Source organism: Trachypithecus francoisi, unplaced genomic scaffold (genome assembly GCF_009764315.1).
Source record: "Trachypithecus francoisi isolate TF-2019V2 unplaced genomic scaffold, Tfra_2.0 Lachesis_group20, whole genome shotgun sequence".
Taxonomy (NCBI): domain Eukaryota; kingdom Metazoa; phylum Chordata; class Mammalia; order Primates; family Cercopithecidae; genus Trachypithecus; species Trachypithecus francoisi.
In genome coordinates this window covers 15,435,603-15,458,034 of record NW_022681466.1, presented here as the reverse complement: position 1 = coordinate 15,458,034, position 22,432 = coordinate 15,435,603, and the positions used below count along the sequence as shown (strand labels likewise).

The 22,432-nt window shown below is 46.1% G+C and overlaps 2 protein-coding genes across 7 annotated transcripts in view; one reads left to right on the top strand and one right to left on the bottom strand.

Annotated features, from left to right (window-relative positions):
- Positions 1–17,977, bottom strand: part of EFTUD2 (elongation factor Tu GTP binding domain containing 2) — a 46,529-nt gene extending 28,552 nt beyond the window's left edge. Inside the window, exons 1-9 of one of the 4 annotated variants that reach the window (XM_033182717.1) lie at positions 17,677–17,977; positions 12,739–12,847; positions 8,368–8,533; positions 6,670–6,748; positions 5,058–5,133; positions 4,520–4,585; positions 3,035–3,070; positions 1,903–1,993; positions 921–1,003 (exon numbers count right to left, since the gene is read on the bottom strand). In XM_033182717.1, the coding sequence (XP_033038608.1) occupies positions 921–1,003; positions 1,903–1,993; positions 3,035–3,070; positions 4,520–4,585; positions 5,058–5,133; positions 6,670–6,748; positions 8,368–8,533; positions 12,739–12,843 (702 nt within the window). In that variant the 5' untranslated portion in view covers positions 12,844–12,847; positions 17,677–17,977. Of the gene's footprint in view, positions 1–920; positions 1,004–1,902; positions 1,994–3,034; positions 3,071–4,519; positions 4,586–5,057; positions 5,134–6,669; positions 6,749–8,367; positions 8,534–12,738; positions 12,848–15,145; positions 15,168–15,187; positions 15,251–17,676 lie in introns of those variants that run through there. The other 3 variants (XM_033182718.1, XM_033182719.1, XM_033182720.1) reach the window with 3 other exon arrangements.
- Positions 17,978–18,047: 70 nt separating this feature from the next.
- Positions 18,048–22,419, top strand: CCDC103 (coiled-coil domain containing 103). Of its 3 annotated transcripts, none has more exons than XM_033182714.1 (4): positions 18,048–18,165; positions 19,405–19,550; positions 19,935–20,067; positions 21,091–22,419. In XM_033182714.1, exons 2-4 carry the CDS (start codon positions 19,408–19,410, stop codon positions 21,541–21,543), a joined length of 729 nt encoding a protein of 242 aa, XP_033038605.1. In that variant the 5' UTR covers positions 18,048–18,165; positions 19,405–19,407; the 3' UTR covers positions 21,544–22,419. The 3 variants fall into 3 exon arrangements, with proteins under 3 accessions (XP_033038605.1, XP_033038606.1, XP_033038607.1); XM_033182715.1 differs by having other exon boundaries at positions 18,056–18,149; XM_033182716.1 differs by having other exon boundaries at positions 18,060–18,135.
- The last annotated feature ends 13 nt before the right edge of the window (positions 22,420–22,432 follow it).

The window sequence follows — 22,432 nt, the reverse complement described above, 5'->3', positions numbered from 1 at the left end:
ACGTAACTAATATTAAAAATCCACTTACAAGAACATACTCTCCTCCCTTCCTTTCATTTACATTTGTCATTTTATCTTTGCGTTTTCTGAATGGCAATGAGTCTTATTTTGAGCTTCACTGAGCAGGAAGCAAGGGCACCCACATTGATTACTTTTTTCTTCTTTTTTTTTTTTGAGACGGAGTCTCACTCTGTCACCCAGGCTGGAGCGCAGTGGCCAGATCTCAGCTCACTGCAAACTCCGCCTCCCGGGTTTTACGCCATTCTCCTGCCTCAGCCTCCCGAGTAGCTGGGACTACAGGCGCCTGCCACCTCGCCCGGCTAATTTTTTGTATTTTGTTAGTAGAGACGGGGTTTCACCGTGTTAGCCAGGATGGTCTCAATCTCCTGACCTCGTGATCCGCCCGCCTCAGCCTCCCAGAGTGCTGGGATTACAGGCTTGAGCCACCGCGCCCGGCCTTCTTCTTTTTTTGAGAGAATGTCTCACTCTGTCGCCCAGGCTGGAGTGAAGTGGCACAATCTCGGCTCACTGTAACCTCCGACTCCCAGGCTCAAGTGATTCTCCTGCTTCAGCCTAATGAGTAGCTGGGCTAACAGGCAAGGGTCACCACACCTGGCTAATTTTTGTATTTTTGGTACAGACGGGGTTTTGCCATGTTGGCCAGGCTGGCCCTGAACCCCTGACCTCAGGTGATCCACTCACCTCAGCCTCCCAAAGTGCTGGGATTACAGGTGCGAGCCACCACACCCGGTGAGAATTAATTTTGAACTTCATTTGCTGCTTTAATTTTAGAGCAAATTTGAGCCTTAATCCCAGAGAGTTTCCAGGTTCTCTGGCTCCCAGCTCACTTAGTGCTCTGGGTATTGTGGGGGGCAAACATAACAGGGTGGATGAGATTCTGGGAGCTGAGTCTGACTCACCCCCTCGGCAGCATCAATGAAAAGAACCACTCCATCTGAGATGCGCAAGCCAGCTGTGACCTCATCAGAGAAGTTCACATGTCCTGAAAAGCAAATACTAAGTAAGTCATCACTTGGCGCAAGATAAAGCACAATTAACTGGTACGGTGAACTGAGGGGGCACTTCAAAGCCTGTGAACCTCCAAATACCCTCTTTTCCTCCTCGCCATAACCCGCTGCAGGGTAAAAATATCCCCCATTAGAATCATATCCTTGCGTTAAGCTTTTCTACGGGAGGCTCCCTACATAAAAAGAGGGAAGTGCCCAGGAGAGCATGAGTCCACATCACACACCAGCTTAGCCTAATCAGCAGTGAGCAGAGTTCTGTGGGACTCAAGACAATGTGGAGGCAGGAGGAAAGGCAAAGGAGGGCCTGGAGCACAGTGTGCTGTTCGAGGAAGGCAGTTCCTGGCGAGCTGCTATGGGGGCAGGGGCTGAGAGGTATCACGACACTGGGCATCAGATGGTGCCAAGAAGACAAATCAGCCAAACCCTAAAACCTTCCAGTTTTTAAAAACTCTGCCCCAGTTGGTCCTTTCAACAGGAGGAAGCGTCAGCCAAGGGGTGCTGCTCCCAAGGTCACCTGTATGTTCACCAGTCTCCTTTGAAAGACTGAGAGTACTCGAGGCCAGGAACTGGCTCTGACTCACCTTTAGCTCCCCAGCAGATAGCATGGGGCCTGACGGGCTGAAATGAATAAATGAATACGATTCCCTAACATTTTTAAATATTCAAAAGAGTAAAGACATGAATAGGAGGCCTGGAATACGATGCTTGCTAAATTAACAGAAACAAAGGAGAGAGTCAAAACTGAAAATGGTGTCAATGAAGGTGAGGGAATGTAAAAACAAAGATGCACTGCTCTGTTCTGCTCTGGAAAGTGAGGGGACACACGCAAAACCAAGACAAGGTTTCAATAATCAAAAGCCAAAGGATGTCCTACCTGGAGTGTCCATGATATTGAAGAGGTACGATTTTCCTTTGGTGTCTGGCAAGACCACTGTCACAGGAGTGCTTTTGATGCCGACACCTCTCTGAAAGAAACAAAGAGTGGTCAAGACCTCTTTCTATGCAAGAGGGGTTCATTTTGCTTTTGGGGTTCCCCAATTGCTAGTAAATTACAATGATGGCTCTCCTTATAGTGGGTGATTTTTATCTAGGCTTCTAGCCAGCATGACCTTGAAGATAAAATATCTCGGTGTTAGATAGCATTTTTGGGGGGCTTGTTTCAAGTATGAAAAGATGAAAATGATTTACTGCAAACAAAACAGTATTAAGCCTTATCAGAGAATCCAGGGTCCTAGAATCTCATCTTCTTTATACATGAGAAACAAAAATAGCCGAGCACCTTGAAAGTAAAAAGAAACAATCTGGGGTATTTTAGGTTTTTTTAAAAAAAGAAATATAAAAGCTATAACAGGAATAAACATTTGTTTAAAACTCCAGTCAAACAAATATATAAATGCATTATAAAACAGTAACAGCTAACATTGACTGCCTATCTATCTTTACTAATTCCAAGTGCCTTTAGTTAACCATACTTATTTATACTTAAAACTTCCATTAGGTAAAAAGGACAGAAATAAGAGGGGGGAAAGAGAAGGGGTCAGAGAGTAGAGAGAAAGATCCGGATGGAAAGACAAAAAGAGGAACACAAAGATATAGGAACCCATTTTCAAAGAGAAGCTACTCCTAGAAAGAGGTCATCATATGGATGGAGTCATCCTGCGGGTTTTTAAAGAATGATGTCATTTAAAAAAAATCACGTTGAGCTTCTGTGTAACTTAAAGCACAAATGCAGACATCACCTCTTAGTATTTGCCCTATATTAGGCCAAATTTAATCTAGTCAAGAACAGGAGGGTTCCCCTCCTAACCTACAGCTTGCCTACCCAGTTCTTTTTTAAGTCATAACCCTGGAGTAACTGGGGGAAGAAGGAGATGGGATGTGAGAAGTGGAGAGAAAGGAGTAGGGTATGAACTAAAATGCTATCATAAAGGCTCCTCTACATTCCCTACAAAACTTACTGCTGGGTCTGGTGTAGGCAACAATCGGATTCCACAAGGCATGCTTACCTCTTGCTCTGTGAAGAGGATGTCAGTATAGCACAGCTGAAAAAAATGAACTGTTGTTATCACCTGAGTTCAATTAACTGTTGTTACCACCTGAGTTCAATTAACTGTTGTTACCACCTGAGTTCAGACTCCTCTCCCACAAACGAACCATCAACCACTTTCCCTCATCACCTCCCAGCTCAAGGGTTTCTTTGAGATTAAAGAGAGACAGAGAGCAGGGTGTCCTCACAGCAATTCCAGACAATGAGACCAGTGCCCTCCCAGCTGGAAATGCTCCCGGGTGTGTCGAGGGATTTTTTTATTTTTATTTTTTTGGAGATAGAGTTTCACTCTTGTTGCCCAGGCTGGAGTGCAATGGTGCAATCTTGGCTCACTGCAACCTCCTTTGCCTCCCGGGTTCAGGAGATTCTCCTGCCTCAGCCTCCCAAGTACCTGGGATTGCAGACATGCGCCACCACGTCCAGCTAATTTTGTATTTTCAGTAGACACAGGGTTTCACCATGTTGGTCAGGCTGGTCTTGAACTCCTGACCGCATGTGATCCACCCAGCTCGGCCAGGTTTTTTGGTTGTGGTTTTGTCTTTTTTTGAGACAGAGTCTGGGATTACAGGTGTGAGCCACCATGCCCGGCCGGGTTTTTTGGTTGTGGTTTTGTCTTTTTTTGAGACAGAGTCTCACTCGGTCACCCAGGCTAGAGTGCAGTGGTGTAATCTTGGCTGACTGCAACCTCTGCCTCCCAGGTTCAAGCGATTCTCCTGCCTCAGCCCCCCGAGTAGCTGGGACTACAGGTGCACACCACCGTGCCCACCCAGCTACATTTTGCATTTTTAGTAGACATGGGGTTTCACCATGTTGGCCAGGCTGGTCTCAAACTCCTGACCTCAAGTGATCCTCCTGTCCTGGTCTCTCAAAGTGCTGGGATTACAGGCATGAGCCACCACTCTTTTTGAGTTGGGGGAGGTCACTAAAGACTAGGTATAGCTGAGAGCTAATTGATATCAAATGCACAGAATTCTTAGCACGGTAAAGGGAGACACATGTCAGACTTCATGCTAGAGTGTTAAAACAATCAATCTGGCAGGGATTGAACATTTATTGCACTGAGACTTGCAGCCACAGTTGGCCTCATTCACAGGCATTTAAATTTACCAGGAAAACCAGGTACAATTGTATCATATTTATAGAGCGGGCTATTAATACTATGACAGCAAAGAACAGACTATAAAAGTCAGGACATATCATAACAGAGGAGGGATCCCAAGTGCAAAACGGATCATCCAAAAATACTGCAGCTCAATATTCTCTATGCTCCTGAGAAAGTTGAAATTATTTTCTTACAGCCTATTAATAGAGATCACAATTATAAAGCTGCACTTTGGAGGCGTCATTATTTATGGAGAACAGGAAGGGTGAAGGAAGGAGGAGAGAGACATCTCTATCTGTTCTGAATGGTTCATCCTAAACCCTCAACAGAATTTCTACTTACATCTTGGTCATAGCGCTTTCTGATTTCCGGGTGAGTCTGCTCAATTAAACAATCTACAAAACATGTCTAAAAGGGAAGAAACAGTTAACACCTGCCAACCACAGAGGAAAATTTACTGTGCCCTTCCCCCAGCTCCCAATACACCACATAATTTAGGGATAAGGGGAGAAAAAGGAGAGCAAGGAGGGTTATGGGACAGCAAAGAATTAACACTGAAGCCACAGGATTATTTTCAAATAAAAGATGAAATCTTTCTTAGACAGGCATCCCTTAGGAAATGAAAACTTATAAAAATCAGATAAGGCTCAATTTCCCATCTTCTGTCCAGATGTAGACACAAGGCTCAGGAACAGGCTCCACCTGCTGCTTCGGAAAAGCCAGAATTTCACAGTATGGCTTCATACCAGACATGCAGTACCCCGAGTCAGTAGGTTGAGCCTTGTGACCTCAAACCTCAACCGCTGTGACTCTAAGGGCTAAAACATGAGCAGGCACAAAAGAGAAATCCTGTTCCACGTAGTTGAAAGTTCTCTCTTACCTTGCCATGGTGGAGATGTCCACAAAGGGTCACATTTCTGATGAGCTCTGAGTTATCCATCAGATCTGCCAAGAAACTGAAAGGACAAAGGAAAAGAGAAAAGAGACATTGGCAAAAGTTTCCAAATGAGAGTGGAGTTGAAGATTCAGGTATTTTTAGCCAGGAACAACTTTCAGACCAATTGGAGAGCCCTCAGGCAGATGTGAATGTCTATACTTACGTAGCTCCGGCTTTGGGAATGCAAGAAACTTATCCAAGAGGTAACACAATCTGTGAATGGACTATCACAGGGATTTAACAGTAAAATAGCAAGACTAAAAAAGGAAGAGGCTGGGCATGGTGGCTCACGCCTGTGATCCCAGTACTTTGGGAGGCCGAGGTGGGCGGATCACCTGAGGTCAGGAGTTCAAGACCAGCCTGGCCAACATGGTGAAACCCCGTCTCTACTAAAAATACAAAAAAATTAGGCCGGGAGCAGTGGCTCACGCCTGTAATCCCAACACTTTGGGAGGCCGAGGCCACCATGATCAGCTAATTTTTGCATTTTCAGCAGAGACAGGGTTTCACCACGTTGGTCAGGCTGGTCTCAAACTCCTGACCCCAGGTGATCCACCCGCCCCGACCTCCCAAAGTGCTGGGATTACAAGCATGAGCCACCGCACTCAGCCAGGACTTCCAACATGGTGAAACCCCATCTCTACTAACAATACAAAAATTAGCTGAACGTGGTGGCATGTGCCTGTAATCCCAGCTACTCAGGAGGCTGAGGCAGGAGAATCACGTGAACCTGGAAGGTGGAAGCTGTAGAGAGCTGAGACCGCCCCACTGCACTCTGGCCTGGGCAACAAAGTGAGACTCCGCATGGGAAAAAGAAAAAAAAAAAAAAGAGAGAGAGCGAGCACCTAAATGATCCTACACACATATCTACCTGCTTTTGCTCTCCTTTTCAAAATAAAGAGTTGAGGGCCAGGTATGGTGGCTCACACCTGTAATCTCAGCACTTTAGGAAACTAAGGCAGGAGAATCATTTAAGCCCAGGAGTTTGAGACCAACTTGGGCAACATAGTGAAACCGTACAAAAAACACAAAAATTAGCCAGGCGTGGTGGTGTGTTCCTATAGTCCCAGCTACTCAGGAGGCTGAGGCAGACACATCTATTGAGCCTGGGAGGTCAAGGCTGCAATGAGCTGTGATTGTGCCACTGCACTCCCGCCTGAGCAACAAAACGAGACCTTATCTCAAAACAACAGCAACAAAAACAAAATAAAAAGCCAACATGTTCCTAAAATACTCAGCAGTCTTACTAAGTCCAAACAGGCTCTGGTGGACCCAACAATGATAACTGTAATGCCCAGATCTGTCTTAAAGGCTGGCTTTCAACATCAAACTAAAGATCTGGAAGAAGAGGAAACAGCTAACATTTGGATGAACACCAAAAGAAAAGTTAAGATTGAGCCTAAATATCCCAGCAGCCACACAAGCTGAAGGAGAATTTGAGAGCTATGTATTGCCACAATTTACTGGCTATTTCAGCCACAAACCACCTCCTACCTCTACAAAAACATGAACCCACAGCATTCCTGCAGAGAAGATGAGAAACCTTGTAACTTACTCCATCTCATACACTGTAACAGGTAATGTCTGCTCCATCAGAGTGAATTTCTTGGTTTTCACTGGCTTAATAATGGGTTCTAGAAGAAAAAAAAAAAAAAAAGTAGTGATGTGTAGGTGAGCATAAAACATAAAAATACAGAGGTCGGGCGCGGTGGCTCAAGCCTGTAATCCCAGCACTTTGGGAGGCCGAGACGGGCGGATCACGAGGTCAGGAGATCGAGACCATCCTGGCTAACACGGTGAAACCCCGTCTCTACTAAAAATACAAAAAATTAGCCGGGCGAGGTGGCAGGCGCCTGTAGTCCCAGCTACTCAGGAGGCTGAGGCGGGAGAATGGCAAGAACCCGGGAGGCGGAGCTTGCAGTGAGCTGAGATCTGGCCACTGCACTCCAGCCTGGGCGACAGAGCAAAACTCCGTCTCAAAAAAAAAAAAAAAAAAAAAAACATAAAAATACTCAAAAAAAAAAAAAACAAAAAAAATAATAAAAATAGAGCACTATTCCACTAGACTGACCTTTCGGAATGTATGATGTATGACATCAATTTATTTTACTCTCAAGGATCACTCACATTGAGAAAGTTTTGGAAATGCTGTTTGGCATGAGACAGTGAAGGACCTTGAATTGTGGAAAGAGAAGTCTGGGCATCATTTTGAGCAAGAGTGGCAGGGAGGGAGAGGGAATGGATGTAGGTTGAGGTCAGTGTCAGTTCAAGATCTTTCCTTGCATTTATAAGATGCAATTACTTTCCAAAAGATCAATGAAAACTTTTTTTTTTTTTGGGACACAGGGTTTCACCCTGTTACCCAGGCTGAAGCGTACACATGGCACGATCAAGTGATCCTCCCGCCTCAGTCTCCCGAGATGCTGGGAGGCGTCCACCATCGTGCTCGGCTAATTTCTGTACTTTTTTGTAGAGATGGGGTTTCATCATGTTGCCCAGGTTGGTCTCGAACTGCTGGGCTCAAGCGATCCTCCCGCTCTGGCCTCCAAAAGTGCTGGGATTACAGGCATGAGCCACCACTTCCAGCCTATGAAAACTATTAAGAAATGAACAATAAAGCTGGGTGCAGTGGCTCACGCTTGTAATCCCAGCTCTTTGGGAGGACAGGGCAGGCAGATCACTTGAGGTCAGGAGTTCAAGACAAGCCTGGCCAACATGGTGAAACCCCGTTTCTACTAAAAATACAAAAATTAGCCAGGCGTGGTGGCAGATGGCTATAATCCCAGCTACTAGGGAGGGTGAGGCAGGAAAACTGCTTGAACCAGGGAGGGGGAGGTTGCAGTGAGCCAAGACTATGCCACTACAATCCAGCATGGGTGACAGAGCAAGACTTCGTCTCAAAAAAAGAAAAAGAAATGGACAATGCACATTATGAGAACTGGTTAAAAGGGTTGGAGTTATTTGGATGGAAAAACGTATCAGGCCACAGGGTAAATAAACTTAATGAGTCTTCATGCACCTAAACTGATAGCATATAAATAAGAAATAACTCTTATTTACCTAGAAACTAGTTAAGAGCTTTACTGAATATTAAAAGAGGATTAACTGAATCTTAAACCAGAAACAGTACCTGAAGGTAGTAAAGAAAAACTGATTGATTCATTTACTGAACTTTTAAGGTTTGCTGAGAGCTATGAAACGAAGTTTCCAGGTTTCAGTTTCACCTCCTCACAGCCCAGCCCTCCTGACGTACCTGTGAGAGGCTGAGTATCCTCCTCTTGAACTATGGTCTCCACCTCAGGGCCGTACACCTCCTCGGCTGTCGGGTAGTACTTCTTGTCCTCATGCAGCACCACCTCCAACCCGGGGTGGTCATCGTCATGATCTCCTATGTCATCGTCATCGTCATCATCATCCATCTGAAAGCAAGAGGGAGAAGGAGAATCGAAGAGGCACACGCCTTTCCTGTTTGATGTCTGACCACCTCCATGAGTGAGAGCCCTGACTGTGCATGCTGGCCAGCTTCTTATTCTGAGTTCTATGCCAGTGGGGCAGGTTCCACTCCTTTGAGACCATTCACAAAGAGAAGACTCTAAGCCGAGGCCATGGACAGTGCTCCTGATTCAAACTTGCCCCTTCCTGAATATGGGCCACTGGTCACAAGTGAGTTGAGACTGGAGAAAACAAATCACAGCACCGCCCTTTAGGGGGAAAAAAAGCAACTTTCTCCAAGGGCAGAAACCAGAAGACAGAGGTAAAAACTGGGGATAAGCCCATACCTTTAATATTTTCACTTATATCCACAGAATTGTTGTTGGAAAATAACTTGGTGACAGATAATAACAAGTGCCGGTAAGGATGTGGAGAAACTGAAACCTCACACACTGCTGATGGGAAAGAGGTGCAGCTGCTTTGGAAAATAGTTTGGCAGTTCCTCAAAATGTTCAACACAGTTACATATGACCCAGCAAGTCCACTCCTAAGTATATACCCAAGACAAATGAAAACTTATGGCCACACAAAAACTTAGAAATCAGTGTTCATAGTAGCATTATTTACAACAAGCAAAAAATGGGAACAACCAAATGTCGATCAACTGATAACTGGATAAATGAAATGTGGTCCATCCATACAAAAGATTCGGCAACAAAAACAAAGAAAATACCTGTACTTGCTATAGGTATACACATGCTACAACACAGATGAGCCTTGAAAACATGATGTGAGTAAAGAGGCCAGACTGAAAAACCTGCATATTATATGATTCCATTTATATGAAAATATTCAGAATAAGCAAATCTATACAGACAGAAAGCAGATTGCCCAGGGCTGGCAGGGTAGGTGTGGGTAGGAGGGCAACAAGGTTAAGGGATATGGAGTTTTTTCTGAGATAATGAAAATGTTCTAAAATTGATTGTGATGACAGTTGCGTGACTCTATGAATACCCTAAGAGCCATTAAATTGTACACTTTACAATTAAACAACTTCAATTCTACCTCCTTACAAATTAATCCATAGTCATATGCAACATTAACGAAGTCATTCTCGCTTCTGCTAAAAACTTTTCCAAATAATCTAAGGTGGCTACCAGATCACCCTTTATGTCCTAAAATACTTACTGAACATGTAATATGTGCGAAGCACTGTTTCAGGTGTTAGAACTAAGGCAATGAAGGAAAAAGAGGTACTACTGGAGCAAAAAATCTGCAGAGAGAGAATAAGCTCTACAGGTATCTGGGGAAGAGCATTCTAGACGGCTGATGAAACAGAGAATGCAAAGGCCCAGAGCCAAGAGCATGTGGCAACTTTGAGGTTTAGCAAGAAAGCCAATATGGCGAGAATGGAGCGAAGGATTGGGGAACAGGAAGCTGTGATCACACGGGAGGCAAATACACAGGATCTTCGAGACCACTCTAAGAAATTGGACTTTACTTTTACTCTAGAGCAAAAGTAGTGAGGCAGGTGCCATTAGCATCCAGTGGGTAGAGGCCATGGATGCTGCTAAACATTCTATAACACACAGAATCCTCACAGAATTATCTGGCCCCAATGTCAATAGTACTGAGATGAAGAAACTCTGCACCAGGGGTTTGGAGCAGAGAAGTGATACGATCAGATTTCTGTTTTAAAAGAACCACTCCAGACCCTATGCTGAGAATACACCAGAAACAAGGAGATTAGTTAGGGAGCTACTGCAGTAATTCAGGAAAGAAAGAACAGTGATGGTGGCTTGGACCAGACAGAGTAGGAACTGGGAAGGTGGTGAGGAGAGGCTGCATTCTGGATACATTACAAAGGTAGAGTCAAAACTGTTTTCTACTGAACTGAAAGGAGGTATGAGAAAAAAGAGAAGCAGCAAGGTTTTTGATCTGAGCACTGGAAAACAGCCTTGCCTTTATTGAGATGAGGAAGAAAGACTGTAAGAGCAGGTTGGGAGAGCAGGGCAGGGAAAGCTCAGTACTTAATGCATGAGATAATGCCAGGTTTGAGATTCCCTGTCAGAAATTAAGTAGAGACGCCACGTAGGAAGGTGGACATACAAACGTGACATTCAAGAGGAAAGTCCAGATTGGAGATACAAATCTGAGTTGTCGTGAATGCAAGTTATTTGATAGACTGGATGAGATCCCCAGAGGAGTGAGTGTAGACAGAGAAGAGGTCTGAGGAATGGAGCCCTGGGCCTGCTGACATTTGGAGGTCAGGGAGATGATAAGGAAGCAGCAGCAAAGGCTGAGAAGGGATGGTCAGTGAGGAGGAAAAGCAGGGGTTCTCTGAAAGCCAAAGGAAGAGAGTATTTTAAAGAGGTAATGATCAGCTGGGTCAGATGATGCAGGCAGGTCATGGGGGATGAGGGCTGGGAACTGACCTTGGGATTTAGCAAGGCAGAGGTCACTAGTGACCTTGACAAGAGCAGTCTGTGGAATGGGAGAGGCAAAAGGATGGAAGTGGGTTTGAAGGAAAATGGGAGAGGATCTGGAGACAGTAACTATGAACAACTCATTTGAGATGTGCTGCATTGGAAAGCAGGGAAAATCTGGACGTAAATGAAGAGGGATATGGGGTCAAGAGAGTTTTAGGATGAAATGATACTTTTTCTGGGTATGCTGATGGGGATGATCCAGTAGGGAAAACTGATGACACAGGAGAGAGAGGGCAGAACTGCCAAAGGTCTTGAGAGCTGAGAAGGGATGGGATTAGTTTCTAGTAGACAGAAGCATGAACAAATAATTCATAAGAATGGAAGGCAAGGCATTGTATATGAGTACAGGTGTAGGCAGCTGGGTAGAGGGACTGCTGGGTGCTTGTTTTCCTTCACACAAATTCCAGCATGCTAACCTCTTCCTTAAGAACACAAAACCCTCCAGTGATAAGACTGGCTACCTCCCACCATCTTACACTCTACTTCTACTAAAGTGGCCTAAGATTACATTAGCTCTTTTGGCAGCCACATATAACCTCCTGGTGGTGGCTCCAAAATAGCTATCAAGCCAGTTTTCTCCTGCCCCATACTGCTGAATATATTATGAATCTAACTGCAGGATTTTATATAATCACTTCTGACTGCCTGTAATTACCTCTACCGAGTCTACAGTAGCTCAACAAGTCTAAAATAAAACTAAACCAATATTCTTTTATCATTGTTTTTTAAATTTTTAATTTTTTTGAGATGGAGTTTCACTGCAATCTCCACCTGGGTTCAAGAGATTCTCCTGCCTTAGGCCCCGGAGTAGCTGGGGCTACAGGTGCATGCCACCATGCCCAGCTAATTTTTGTATTTTTAATAGAGATGGGTTTTCATCATGTTGGCCAGACTGGTGTCAAACTCTTGACCTCAGGTCATCCGCCCACCTCAGCCTCCCAAAGTACTGGGATTACAGACATGAGCCAATGCGCCCAGTCTTAGAATGGACATCTTTCTTTCCTGTCTCCATTACCAAAATCTATGCATCTCTGTTATACCTCAATGTAATTAAAAAAAATAAATCTGTCCAGGCGCAGTGGCTCACACCTGTAATCCCAACACTCTGGGAGGCCGAGGCATGTGGACTGCTTGAAGTCAGGAGTTCAAGACCAGCCTGGACAACATAGTGAAATCCCGTCTCTACTAAAAATACAAAAAACATTAGCCAGGCATTGTGGCACACACCTGTAATCCCAGCTACTTAGGAGGCGGAGGCATGAGAATCACTTGGATCCGGGAGGCAGAGGCTGCAGTGAGCCAAGATGGTGCCACTGTGCTCCTGCCTGGGCAACAGGGTGAGGGTGTCTCAAAAAAAAAAAAAAAAGAAAAGAAAAGAGGGGGCTGGGCATGGTGGCTCATGTCTGTAATCCCAGCACTTTGGGAGGCCAAGGTGGGTGGATTCTTGAGCTCAGGAGTTCGAGACCAGCCTGGGCAACATTTTGTCTCTATGAAAAATAAAAAAATTAGCTGGGCATGGTGTTGCATGCCTGTAGTCCCAGCTACTTGGGAGGCCAAGATGGGAGGATCACTTAAGCCCAGGAGGTAGAGGTTGCAGTGAGCTGAGATTGCGTCACTGCACTCCAGCCTGGCAACAGAGTGAGACCTTGTCTTAAATAAAAATAAGTAAGAGCGAGATGAAAAGAGCAATATATTTGCTTTACCTCATCAAGATCTTTGGTCTCTCTACCCAATTCATCGTCATCTTCATCAGAATCAAGCTCTGGTCCAATATAATTCCCAAACTCATCATATAAGTCGGTGTCCATGATGCTAAAATTCAAGGAGAGGAGTTAGATTCTGGCAAGGTAATCAAGGCCTCCATGTGGTGGCCCCACCTACCTAGTCTTATGGTTGGCCATACCTCTTTCACATGCCTCCTCCCAGTGACATCAATCTACTGAAGGCTCCTCCCAAAGACCAGTACTTTACCCAAGTCTCTGCCCTACTTGTCTCTATTTATGTAGTCTTCCCTCCACTTTTTTTTTTTTTTTTTTTGGTTTCAAGCAGAGTTTAACGGGCAAGAAGGAAAGAAGACAGAAGGAAGAAGCTCCCCCTACAGAGACGGGGCGGGGCGCTCCAAAGCCAAAAGAGGAGGTCCCCCTTCCTCCACTTTTAATACCAAATTTAATTTTAAGATAACTCAATGTCAAAAAGTGGCAAGAATAGTACAAACAACTTACTTTTTCCTCAATTATTTGAAAGTGAGCTGTTGACACAGTGGCTCATCCCCTCCTAATACTTTAGTGTAAGGATGTGCAAACTCTGGCCTGTGGCCAAATCTGGCCCCTCCAGCTGTTTCTGCATGGCCCTCTAGCTAAGAATGCTTTTTAACATTTTTAAATTGTCAAAAGAAAAATATTTCACGATACATGAAAATTAATTATAAGGAATTCAAATGTCTGTGTCTACTTTAAAAATTTCAGGGCCGGGCGCGGTGGCTCAAGCCTGTAATCCCAGCACTTTGGGAGGCCGAGACGGGCGGATCACGAGGTCAGGAGATCGAGACCATCCTGGCTAACACGGTGAAACCCCGTCTCTACTAAAAAAAAAACAAAAACTAGCCGGGCGAGGTGGCGGGCGCCTGTAGTCCCAGCTACTCGGGAGGCTGAGGCAGGAGAATGGCGTAAACCCGGGAGGCGGAGCTTGCAGTGAGCTGAGATCCGGCCACTGCACTCCAGTCTGGGCGACAGAGCGAGACTCCGCCTCAAAAAAAAAAAAAAAAAAAAAAAAAATTCATTGGGAGGCCTGGCACGGTGGCTCACGCCTGTAATCCCAGCACTTTGGGAGGCCAAGGTGGGCAGATCACCTGAGGTCAGGAGTTCGAGACCAGCCTGGTCAACATGGCAAAACCCTGTCTCTACTAAAAATACAAAAATTAGCTGGGTATGGTGGCATATGCCTGTAATTCCAGCTACTCAGGAGGCTGATGTAGGAGAATCCCTTGAACCCAGGGGGTGGAGGTTGCAGTGAGCTGAGGTGGCGCCACTCCACTCCAGCCTGGGAGACAAAACGAGACTCCATCTCAAAAAAAAAAAAAAAAGCTTCACTGGAAAACAGCCATGCATATTCATTTACATCATCTACAGTTGCCTTTACACTGTAATAGCAGAGTTGAGTAGTTGGGACTGAAACCATATGGCTCACAAAGCCTAAAATATTACCCAGTCCTTTAACAGACAAACTTTGCCAACCTCTCCCTCACCTTGTGTGACTCCTACAAACAGGAACATTCTCCTACATAACCACAATACAACCATCAAAATCAGAAAATTAATATTCACACATTACTACCACCTAATTTACAGATCCCATTCAAGTTTCACAGATTGTTCCAATAATATCTTACACGCCCAAGGATCCAATCCAGGATCATGTTTGCATTTGGTTGTCATGCCTTTAGTCTCTTTGGATTTACAATCTTCAGTCTTTGGATCTACAATCTTCAGTCTTTTCTTCCAAGGACTGTCATGACATCCTTAAGGATGTCCCTTGATTTGAGGTTGTCTGATGTTACCTTATGATAATATTCGGGTTATGTGTTTTAGGCAGGAATATCATAGAAGTGATGCTGTGAGAACATGTGAGAACTGTGCTTCTCAAAGCATTTCCTATCAGGTGATACATGATTTCAATTTGCCCCATTGGTGGTAACGTTAACTTTGATCACTTCCTTAAGGTGATGTCTGCCAGGCCTCTCCATTGTAAAGTTACTCATTTTCCCTTTGTAAGTAAGCAGTGTTTTGTGGGTTTTTTCCATAATTCCACAATTATTGAAATTCTATTCAAAGAAACAGTTCAAATGCCACCACCTCCTTCAAGCTTTCCTAGCTCCTCAATTTCTCATTCCCCTATCCTACTAGAGCTTTTTGCACCTTTATCAGTGTTTAACCTTGTCTTAAATGCTAGTTAACTGGCTGGGTGCAGTGGCTCACACCTGTAATTCCAGCACTTTGGGAGGGCAAGGTGGGCAGATCACAAGGTCAGGAGATCGAGACCATCCTGCCTAACACAGTGAAACCCCGTCTCTACTAAAAATACAAAAAATTAGCCAGGTGTGGTGGCACGCACCTGTAGTCCCAGCTACTCAGGAGGCTGAGGCAGGAGAATTACCTGAATCCAGGAGGCAGAGGTTGCAGTGAGCTGAGATTGCACCACTGCACTTCAGCCTGGGCGACGGAGCAAGACTCTGTCTCAAAAAAAAATAAATAAATAAACAAATAGTAGTTAACTGTACTAATTACCATCACCACCTATAGTTTATAAGCCATAAATAACAGACTAGAGCATCAGGGCTCTGGAGTTGGAAGACTTAGATTCAAATCCTAACTTTGTCACTAACAACTATGTAACTTCAGGTAAGTTGCTTCATCTCTCCAAACCTGATTCTTATTCCTCAACTGGAAAATGGAATGAATAATCCTCACTGAATAAATGTTTATGAGGATTACAGAAAACACCCTGTGTAAAGAATCTACCAGAGTCCCAGGCTCAATAAACAGCTAGCATTATTTTTTGCCATCCTTGATCATGAGAACCCTGTGTTCCAAGCACCCGCTTCTTCCCTTCACTTCTTTTATGATACTAAATTTAATTTTAAAATAATACCAAAAAGTGGCAGGAACAGTACAAATAACTTTCTTTCCCCAAATATCTGACAGTAAGCTGCTGACACAATGCCTCTTCACCTCCTAATATTTTAGGGCAAGAATTGACAAACTCTGACCTGTGGCCAAATCTGGCCCCTCCACCTGTTTTTGCATGGTCCTCCAGCTAAGAACGCATTTTACTTTTTTATTTTTTTGAGACAGAGTCCCACTCTGTTGCCCAGGCTCGAGTGCAGTGGCACGATCTTGACTCACTGCAACCTCCAGCTCACAGGTTCAAGCGATTCTCCTGCCTCAACCTCCCAAGTAGCTGGGATTACAGGCACCCACCAACTCACCTGGCTAATTTTTGTATTTTTAGTAGAGATGGGGTTTCACCACGTTGGCCAGGCTAGTTTCGAACTTCTGACCTCGGGTGATTCGCCCGCCTCGGCCTCCCAAAGTGCTGAGATTACAGCTGTGAGCCACCGCACCCAGCTGCATTTTACATTTTTAAATAGTTGAGAAAAAAGTACCAATGCTAACACAGTCAACAGCCAAGACAGCACCTTGCATAAGTAGAAACTGGATAAATGTTAACTGAATGGGATGTTTAATTTTAAGATGCTGATATTTCTTGGATTAGACTGATACCTCCACCTCCCTCAATGCCACCTGCTGGGTGCTGAATGTAGAGAGGGAATCGGAGCTCCAAGGACCAATAACTAAATGTAAATTATTATGGAAACTTTCACATGCATACAGATTCTTTTTACTTCCAAAAAGCTATTATCGCATTTATGCTTATCTCATTCTCCCAAGACCCCAGTCAAGTGCTTGAAGAAATTATTTATCTATTTATTTTATATATATTTTTTGAGACAGAGTTTTGCTCTTGTTGCCCAGGCTGGAGTACAACGGCACGATCTCGGTTCACTGCAACCTCTGCCTCCTGGGTTCAAGAGATTCTCTTGCCTCAGCCTCCCGAGTAGCTGGGACTACAGGCGTGCACCACTACGCCCGACTAATTTTTTTGTATTTTTAGTAGAGAGGGGGTTTTACCATTTTGGCCAGGCTGGTCTCCAACTCCTGACCTCGGGTGATCTGCCCGCGTTCGCCTCCCAAAGTGCTAGGATTACAGGAGTGAGCCACCGCGGCCGGCCGATTGAAAAAATTTTTATATAAAGCTGTTCATGGAAAAAACCAAGTTCAGTTCTGCCTCAGGGCCACTGCACTTGCCATTCTCTTTGTCCAAAACACTCTTCCCTTTGATATTTTCACCTTGTCCCTTTATTTCAATCAAGTTTCCACTAAAATGTCACCTTCTCTGTCACTCTAAAAGTCCCCCATACATACTCTCCAATTCCCGACTTTCACTGTTTTATTGTTATTCACAAATGTTAGACATTTATCACTAGCTGACTTATATCTAGTTGTTTACTGTTCATTTCCCCAACTACAGTTTAAGCAAGGGCTTGTTTTGTTCACTTAGAACAGTGCCTAGCGTAGACTAAGCCCTCAATAAGTATTTATCGAAATAATGAGTGACTCTAACATGGTACAGAGAATATAGCTGATTTGTCCACAGTTACACAAAACTAGCGACTCATGGTAACAAACCTCACTGCCGCTTCCCGCTACAATGCAGGCGCTCAAAGGGAACGTCGGAGGGAACTTGGCAGACAACGGCTGAAGGCGGCACAGATGGAAAAGGGAGTGAGCGAGGGGACTGGACAGTTAGAGCAACATTCCTTCCTAGGGATACGATTTTACGGACTGAGGCTATAGAGGCAGCCCCGAAATCGAGGTGTGTGCGTGCGTGCGCGCTTCGAAAGCTTTGGGGAGGCACGCGGAGAAGAGGATCTTCCATTATTTTTTCCGCTCCCGGCCTCAATTTACCCATCCGTAAAGAGAAAGGGGCAGATAGCATATAAGATCTCTTCCAGATCTGACGCTCTTTAATTTCCTATCCCACCTGGAGCAATCATTCCTTGCCGCTGACCCGCTTCAACTTACCTCCCGCCTGCTTAGCTAAGAGTTCCCAGGCCGCCGCCGGGGAACGCGCTTCCGCCCCACGCCAAAGAAACGTCTGCGCCCGCCGCCAGGAAGGACCCCGCAGACGCCGTTGTCGCCTTTCTGCCCGGGAGGACAACGCTCCGCCTGAGGACCAGTTCTGAGGTATGCCCTCGCGGAGATAGGAACTGGCAAGGCGGAGTAGCGGGTCCCCAAGACGAGTAGCCCAAGACGTGGGCTGCTCCAAAGAGGGTGAGACCTGAGGATGAACGAATCTGATCAGGCGTCTCGGGACTACCCTGAAATGGGGGCCTTCCGGCAGATCACGTGGCCAGGCTGTTAGCCCAGTTGCTGGGCAACCACAGCTGTGGGCGTGGTCTGCGCGGGACTGCCCTCCTGTTGACTTATCAGGGGATCGCCAAAGAAAACAAGGGGACCAAGGCCGGGGCTGCTGGGGTGAAGGTCCGGGAGCCTGAGTAAGGGGACAGAAGGGTTAGTAAATGCCTGGGGAGGGCTGAGAACTGGACACTTGAGTTCGGTTACTGGCCAGCCCAGCCCCTTTTGGCGTTCAGATTCCCCACGTTGGGGTAGGGTGGCCGTGGAATTGGTTAGGGACCTCCTGCTTCCTTGCGCTAGGGCTGTTGGTGATGACCCCGCCACAAAATCCAACTCAACTCACTAGGAGTTTGCAGTTCAGAGAGGTCCTACAACAAGTAAATGCCAGAGCCACGACTAGAACGCACGTAGAGAATCTCTCTCTGCAGGTGGCTCACGCCTGTAATCCTAGCACTTTGGGAGGCCGAGGCGCGCGGATCACTTGAGGTCGGGAGTTCGAGACCAGCCTCGCCAACATGATGAAACCCCGTCTCTCCTAAAAATACAAAAATTAGCCGGGCGTAGTGGTGCACGCCTATAGTCCCAGCTCCTCGGGAGGCTGAGACACGAAAATTGCTTGAACCCCGGAGGCAGAGGTTGCAATGAGCCGAGATCATGCCACTGCACTCCAGCCTGGGCAACAGAGCAAGACCCTGTCTAAAAAAGAGAAAAGAATGTCTCTGTAGAAATCAGTCAGCCTCAGATATGCAGAAGCTACGGAAGTACAGTGGTAGAACTAAAGACATTGCCCAGGTACCTAGGGACCTCTGTTCCAGCCCTGGGCTGGACAGAGGGATTTGGGGATAGGGTCGTTGAGCTCCTTCCTCTGCCCCTTCTGCTTGATTTCCTGCTCAGTCATTGCGTGTGGTTTGGGTGAAAGTCTCCTTCCTCACTAAAGACATTCAATGAAGAATGAAACTTTATCCCTGAGCTCAAAGGTACCTAACAAGAGTTCTGCTTTTGTGTGAGGTCCCCTGTTGAAACAACTTGCTTTAGAACAATCCTATGGGGGAAGAGTGAAGAAACTGAATTCTGAGATCCAAATGCCTCCTCGACTGAAGCACCAAAATTAAAAGTATTTTTAGAGGCACAGAGCAAAATTAAGACAGAACTCCAAATTGAAAGTTAGAACTCTGTATTCTATTTTCAGGGACAAGTCTTGTGTAAGTCCTCACTGTGAAATTCAACTTGTCTGTATAAAATAGAAAACCAGATTTTTGTAACACCTCCCAGTGTGAGTGACAATGTCCAGAGTGCTTTGGGGTCATTTGTGTTCTGGCGAATAATCCAATAACCCTCTTTCCCCTGATATTGACCGTCCACTGACGTGTATTCCCTTTGCCTTCCCGGGCACAGGCCATGGAAAGGAATGACATCATCGACTTCAAGGCTTTGGAGAAAGAGCTGCAGGCTGCACTCACTGCCGATGAGAAGTACAAACGGGAGAATGCTGCCAAGTTACGGGCAGTGGAACAGAGGGTGGCTTCCTATGAGGAGTTCAGGTTGGCTCACTGCCGTTTTTCTCAGGCCCTCCTGTTATGGTGGACTACAGTAGTTAACCCTGAAATCAAACCATTCTGGGCTTCATTCCTGGCCCCACCCTCTACTGTTTGATCTTATGCAATTTCCTTAACCTCTCTGAGTCTCAGTTATTTATCTGTAAAACAGTAACTGTTATAATTAAATGAGTTCTTGCACGTAAGACTGAGCAAGTGTCTGACACATGCGAAGTGCTTGAAAGCAGTCAGCTATCGCTGTGGTTATTGTTATTATTATGGCCACATTGGTCTGTAACAGGTTCATCCTATACCATGCAAAGTCTAGCTGCCTCACGCCCACAGACACAGCATTAAGTCCATTGCCTAATTTCTGTCCTTTGCCCACAGGGGTATTGTTCTTGCATCACATCTGAAGCCACTGGAGCGGAAGGATAAGATGGGAGGAAAGAGAACTGTGCCCTGGAACTGTCACACTATTCAGGGAAGGACCTTCCAGGATGTGGCCACTGAAATCTCCCCGGTAGGTGAGGCCCTGCCTCTTTAGTCCAGCAGGATTCTCTGCCCTAAAGCTTCAATCCTGTTTTTTCGTTTTGTTTTGTTTTGTTTTGTTTTGTTTTTTTGTTTTTTTTTTGAGACGGAGTCTCGCTCTGTCGCCCAGGCTGGAGTGCAGTGGCCGGATCTCAGCTCACTGCAAGCTCCGCCTCCCGGGTTTACGCCATTCTCTCGCCTCAGCCTCCCGAGTAGCTGGGACTACAGGCGCCCACCATCTCGCCCGGCTAATTTTTTGTATATTTTAGTAGAGACGGGGTTTCACCGTGTTAGCCAGGATGGTCTCGATCTCCTGACCTCGTGATCCGCCCGTCTCGGCCTCCCAAAGTGCTGGGATTACAGGCTTGAGCCACCGCGCCCGGCTGTTTTGTTTTGTTTTAACCACACATACATCGTCTTTATTTGTCATGTTAAACCTACAGATAGGTTTCTGCCTCCAATCCCAGAAAGAAAAACAAACAGCAGATGGCAAAGCTGAGTTGAACTGGGCAGAACGAGTCAGAAAGTTGGGCTAGGAAGCTTCACTTCCCTTAGACCTTTGACTTTCATTCTCAGATCAGATTTGGGTTGCTCTGCCTCTGGGTTGTATGGTGTCTAGTGTAATGATCCTGTGGAGTGTTGAGAGAGAGACCCCGACATTCAGATCCTTGAGTTCCTTTCTCTCTTCCTGAGATTTCCAATCAACCCATCCATACGACTTACAGTTAACCCCAACTTACTCTTGAAGGCCAGAGCTATGTCTCCATTCTTGAATAGGAAAATTCCAGTATAAATGAGAATCTCAAATCATGGTGTGGATTCCTTGGGGGCCCTCCCTGTCTCATCCCCAGCTTCCTCATCTGAAAATGAGGCCCCCAAGGACCACAGCCTTCCCAGTGCTCAGAGAGTAGTAGGATGAAGAGAGTAAGATGAAGACTGACAGGTTCTCCTCACTGTCACTGTCACAGAGCAACTGGAAGAGCTCCTGACTCCCTTTCCTTCCTTTGTGATTCAGGAGAAAACCCCCGTCCAGCCCGAGACCTCTGCTGACTTCTACCGTGATTGGCGACGACACTTGCTAAGTGGGCCAGAGCGCTACCAGACTCTACTGCAGCTTGGGGGTCCAAAGCTGAGCCGCCTCTTCCAGACAGATGTGGGGTTTGGACTTCTCGGGGAGCTGCTGGTGGCACTGGCTGATCACGTGGAGCCAGCTGACCGGGCAGCGGTGCTGGGGATCCTACGCAGCCTGGCGAGCACTGGGCGCTTCACACTGAACCTCAGCCTGCTGAGCCAGGCAGAGAGAGAGAGCTGCAAGGACTTGTTTCAGAAGCTGAAAGCCATGGGTGTCCCCAGATCCATGAAGGAGGGACTCAGCTGGGAGGAGCAGGGTCTGGAGGAGCAGTCTGGTGGGCTCCAGGAGGAGGAGAGGCTCCTGCAGGAGCTGCTGGAGCTGTACCAGGTTGACTGATGCGACAAGCTACTCTCAGAGGTCCCGGTGGTCACTGGAGTCAGTTTTTTGGTTGTTGTCTTGGGGGTTCTGCAGGACCGTAATAAGAAACCCACACTTAGTTCCCTTCTCAACTTGGAATTTTCAGAGCAAAAATAGGAATCAAGTCTTCCCCATTTCTCCAGTCCCTCAGTGTCTCGCTATTTTGAACTGTGTGTATCCACGGGACAGTCAAGAACTCAGGAAGTTGAAAGCAGTTTTTTTCCCCACTCTTAGAGTCTGCCAAGCCTCTAGCCCACTGGCCTTGAGAGATGAGTGTGTGCCCAACCAAATGCTGGCTATACCAGTTACAGCCTCCACTCAGAAAAAGAAAAAAGCAAAATCTTTATGGTAAACAAACACTGATCTCCACAGCTCTTAACAAGAATGTTTATAGCCCCAAACCAATGAATGGACATGTAATCAACAAATGATCAAATGCTACCTCATTTGAGGTGTTGAATTTTCCCCTAGAGACTCGGTTCTTGTGCAGGTTGGGCCTGGGAAAGTCCCAAGCCATCAGCTCAGGTCCAGCCAGCCTCCTGAATGGCCAGATATGCAGGAGAGCGGGTTTCCTCCATTTCCCGGATTGATGAAAGGGAAGATTTTTCCACCACGCTGGCAGGGCAGGGCCTGGAGCACCGAGGTGAAGACTTCCCTGCCTGAGCACCTCGGCCCGCCCTTCTCATTCCGGTTTCCTTTGACCCGTTCTTGGGTGAGTGCCAATGTTCTAGAAAGGGGAGTGAAGGCCAGGTTCTAGAATGGCTTTCCCCCCAAGATCGGGTCTGGAATGTTAGAAGGGCATCTTGTACATCCACTGGGCATAAATTGCCTTGCATTTGGCAACTTCCTCTGCAAGTTGTTGCTGCTT